The following is a 1588-nucleotide window of genomic DNA, read 5'->3' on the forward strand; positions in this document are numbered from 1 at the left end:
GCTATTTCACGGTCAGGGCGGCTAGGGTCTGGAACCAACTTCCAAGGGAGGTGGTGCAGGCTCCTACCCTGGGGGTTTTTAAGAAGAGGTTAGATGAACACCTTGCTGGGGTCGTTTGACCCCAGTACTCTTTCCTGCCATGGCAGGGGGTCGGACTGGGTGATCTTCTCAGGTCCCTTCCGACCCTAGAAACTATGAAACTTCTCTTTTGCATTTCCTTGGCAGGAGACTGAGGAGATGCTAGAACAGACCAAGAAGATGAACATGTATTGCCATTTTGCAAAAGGTATTGGGGAATCCAAATACATGCCTATTCAGACCTGGGAGTCGTTGAACCAGATCCTTGTAGAAGCTTTGGATAACTACAATGAAGTCAATGCTGCCATGAACCTGGTCCTTTTTGAAGATGCCATGTGCCACATGTAAGGAGATTTTCTGTTTTCATACTCTGGTATAATCATTTGCCAGAATATTTGCAGAGATTGTTCCATGCAATTCATTTTCTTTTAATGTTTTCCTGTGCAAGGATTATCCATTATTTTATTTTAGTTGATGTTAAGTGGATCTGTAAGTATCCAGCATCTCAGAAGGCATTGATACCACTCTGTCTCAACTTCCTAACTGAAACAGGAAGTCTTTGTCCCATAAAGGTCTTGTGAGCCTTTTTGCAAGGATATATGGAAAACTAAGAGATGACACTGCAATGATACAATGATGAAAGAGACACAGGTGACAGTTGTCAAATATGCTTGCCTAAGGTGGTATCCAGTCTTGTATGAGAAAATTATCCAGAAGCACATCTGTGAGGGACCAGCAGGGGAAATCATGCTTAGGGTCAACTAACGTGGGTTCATTCGAGGCAGGTCCTGTCAGACCAGCCTGGTGGCCTTCTACAACCAGGTCACAAAATCCTTGGACGCAGGTGTCACGGTGGACATAGTCTTTCTGGACTTTAGGAAGGCCTTTGACACAGTCTCTCACCCCATTCTCATTAAAAAATTAGAGGACTGTGGCGTTGGTGCCTACACAGTCAGATGGGTTGCAAATTGCTGGAGGGCCGCTTCCAGAGAGTGGTGGTGGATGGGTCTTTTCTGACCTGGAGGGATGTGCACAGTGGGGTCCCCCAGGGCTCGGTCCCTAGGCCCGCACTGTTCAACATCTTCATCAGTGACTTGGACGAGGGGGTGAAAAGCACCTTGTTCAGATTCACGGATGACACTAAGATGTGGGGAGAAGTGGGCACACTGGAGGAGAGGGACAGGCTGCAACTAGATCTGGACAGGTTACATGGGTGGGCGGATGAGAACAGGATGTGTTTCAATACTGACAAGTGCAGGGTACTGCACCTGGGGAGGAAGAACCAGCACCAGACCTACAGGCTGGGGAACTCCCTTCTTATCAGCACAGAGGCAGCAAAGGATCTTGGAGTCATTATTGATTCCAAAATGAACGTGGGCTGCCAATGTGGGGATGCGGTCAGGAAGGCTAACCACACCTTGTCATGCATCCACAGATGCATCGTGAGCAGGTCCAAGGAGGTCATCCTCCCCCTGTATGCGACACTGGTCAGGCCGCAGTTGGAGTACTG

The 1588-nt window shown here is 48.3% G+C and overlaps 1 protein-coding gene across 1 annotated transcript in view; it reads left to right on the forward strand.

Annotated features, from left to right (window-relative positions):
* DNAH9 (dynein axonemal heavy chain 9) overlaps positions 1 to 1588 on the forward strand; it is a 609139-nt gene that overhangs the window by 313240 nt on the left and 294311 nt on the right. Inside the window, exon 41 of the mRNA XM_019501495.1 lies at positions 226 to 422. Coding sequence (XP_019357040.1) covers positions 226 to 422 — 197 coding nt within the window. The remainder of the gene's footprint in view (positions 1 to 225; positions 423 to 1588) is intronic.

This window comes from Gavialis gangeticus, unplaced genomic scaffold (assembly GCF_001723915.1).
Source record: "Gavialis gangeticus isolate Ggan-Ray unplaced genomic scaffold, GavGan_comp1, whole genome shotgun sequence".
Lineage (NCBI taxonomy): Eukaryota > Metazoa > Chordata > Crocodylia > Gavialidae > Gavialis > Gavialis gangeticus.